This window comes from Chanos chanos, chromosome 4, assembly GCF_902362185.1.
Source record: "Chanos chanos chromosome 4, fChaCha1.1, whole genome shotgun sequence".
NCBI lineage: Eukaryota > Metazoa > Chordata > Actinopteri > Gonorynchiformes > Chanidae > Chanos > Chanos chanos.
In genome coordinates, this window is record NC_044498.1 from 1,702,000 (window position 1) to 1,704,499 (window position 2,500).

The window sequence follows — 2,500 nt, forward strand, 5'->3', positions numbered from 1 at the left end:
CATTCCAGCTGCAGAAAGAGAAATTCAGGGTTTGGGGATTCGTTTATGATCTGTTACTACTCCAGGGTTTTGTTTGGGATCCGTTAATACTCTGTGTATTTGATGCAAAGCTCATTTCAGACATAAGCAAAGATTTTCTATGAGATACTCTCACCAAAAATACACTCAGATTGTGCACACACACACACATAGGGCTGCAGCAATAACTGCATCACTGCCATACCGCGGTATTAGGAAGTGTACCGCGGTGTTGAGCCTGTCACTGCCATTACCGTATCGGAGAGTGCTGTCATCCTCACGTGGCTTTTGGCTTGGTCTGTGGCCTTGTCTACACACATCTGGATATCTTCGAAAATTCAGTTTGAAAAGGATCGTGTCCACAGTACACGCGTTTTTTTTTTAAATCTTTCCACACGAGAACGAGAAAACGATTCTAAAACGCCCCGGCCGTCTGCACTGAGCACACGTTTAGCAAGCACACCACGTCACTGTCACCTTCTGATCGACTGACACTGAGGAGAAGCGGCTTGCGCGTCTGCTGTTGAAAACTAGTGAGCAGCTGCAACTGCTAACAAATAATGTTGTGGAGGAAAACATTCAGTGTATGATAACCCCTGTCTATACCCACGTTTATTCATTATAGGTAAATATTGCATTCTGATAAATATGAATATGACATGTAACATGTAACTAAAAGTGGCCGTGTCGCAACGAATCCTCATGACCGCACATCATGGCAACATTAGCAGACAAGACAGACATGTCATTCAGAAATAGTCTTTTCAATTATGTTTATTTTTAACTCCTTTCAGATCAACAATTTCAGCATATCAGGCTTCTACACGGTGAAACACCTCGCGAATTTCGCCCTAGCACTTCTTGCTCTGAGAGAGTGGTTGCAAAAACGGCAAGCAAGTCACCTAGCTCAAACGCTGTAGAGCTAAATGAAGGTCTGCAGTGGGGTTTGGCCCCGACCAGAGCCGCTGAGAGAGTTTTTTCTACTGCTCTGGCCCCGACTATGTTCATGTAACATGTATACAACAAGCCTTGTTGATGTAGACACAAATGGTTGCCGATACATCTTTTAATCATATGCATGGTTTCATGCTACATGTAGCATTTAGCCTCCGCCATTTTGGTCAGATTTTTTTTGGTTACCCCCACCTCTCTAGAGAACCTCACACATCAAACACATCACACACTGAACTGACTGGTTCTCGCTTGGTTTTTATTTGCATAAAGTTGGGGATTTGCCGTCTCAATTTCGCTTGCTTCACCGGATTCACTCCGATCTCGCTCAATCAGAGCAAATTTCGCCCCCATGCGACGTGAGCGAGAGCGAAATGTAAATTCCCTGCAATGGAAGCGTAATGTGGGACAAGTCAAGTCAAATGAATGGTCAATTAAAAGAGGGGGGTTTGACCGCAGTGTTACCGCAAACCGCATGAGTGGTACGCTTCACATACCGCGGTAAGGAAACGTCTATACCGCAATAGCCCTACACACACACACACGCACACACACACACTCGTGCATAAGAGAAAGCCATTCTTTACCTGCTCCTACAGAAGCTTTACCTGGGTCAGTGCAAAAACAAAAACTCAGTGTGTGTCCACGAAGAGAAAAAACTTATCACTGAACAAACTACAGCAAAAATTACTCACATACAAAATTCCAGAAATTTCCACACATTTTCAGTACAGCAGAGGAACAGAGACAGACACACACACGCACACACACGCGCACACACACACACACACACACACACACACACACAGACACTTTTGGATGTAGCGGTATCCAGCCCACTCACAGGGAGAGCAAGGTTAGAGTTAGGGTTAGACTCTGCCAAAGGCAAATTTCAGGTTATCAAAATATAGTGTCACAGTCTCCGCATTTCTCAGCATTTTTTCATGTTTCTCATCCAGTGTTAGTGTCTCCATGTGTCTCCATGCTTTTCTCTCTCACGCTTTCTCTCTGAAGTCTCACTCTTCTCCTCGTCTATTCATGCAAACTTCAGCCAGCGTTTTGAATTTAGGTCCCAGGGAGTTCAGGAAGTCGAGGTTGTCTTGGTCACTCAGGTTGCTACAGCAACCGACGGACCCCGCCAAAGACCCTTCACCCTCATACCCATGAACCCTCAGCAGGTCGACGGCGAACCGGTCATCCTCCTCCTCGCCAAAGAAATCCAGTTTCTGTCGAACCAAAAATGTTCAGGTCAAAGTTCAAAGGTCACACAAACACACAGCTTGAGGTGAAAAAGACATTTCACCACAGCTTCCACTTTCTCCTCATACGTACAGAGAGCAGAATGCAAACAGACCTGAGCATAAGACAAACCTCAGAGAAAGACTCAAAAATGTCTTTATTTAAAACTCAAAAGACTTTTGACAGTACACTACCTTCTGAATACGGGGTTTTCTCACTGATGATTAAACAAAAGGGTTTAATCATAATCTTATATAGCATCTACAGTCTGTGATAAAAGGTTCGTAAATGC

At 44.3% G+C, this 2,500-nt stretch overlaps 1 protein-coding gene across 2 annotated transcripts in view; it reads right to left on the reverse strand.

The window, feature by feature from the left end:
- Nucleotides 1-1,173: 1,173 nt before the first annotated feature.
- Nucleotides 1,174-2,500, reverse strand: part of dsc2l (desmocollin 2 like) — a 15,622-nt gene continuing 14,295 nt past the window's right edge. For both annotated transcript variants that reach the window (XM_030770784.1, XM_030770783.1), the window contains exon 16: nt 1,174-2,195. In XM_030770784.1, coding sequence (XP_030626644.1) covers nt 1,986-2,195 — 210 coding nt within the window. In that variant the 3' untranslated portion in view covers nt 1,174-1,985. The remainder of the gene's footprint in view (nt 2,196-2,500) is intronic.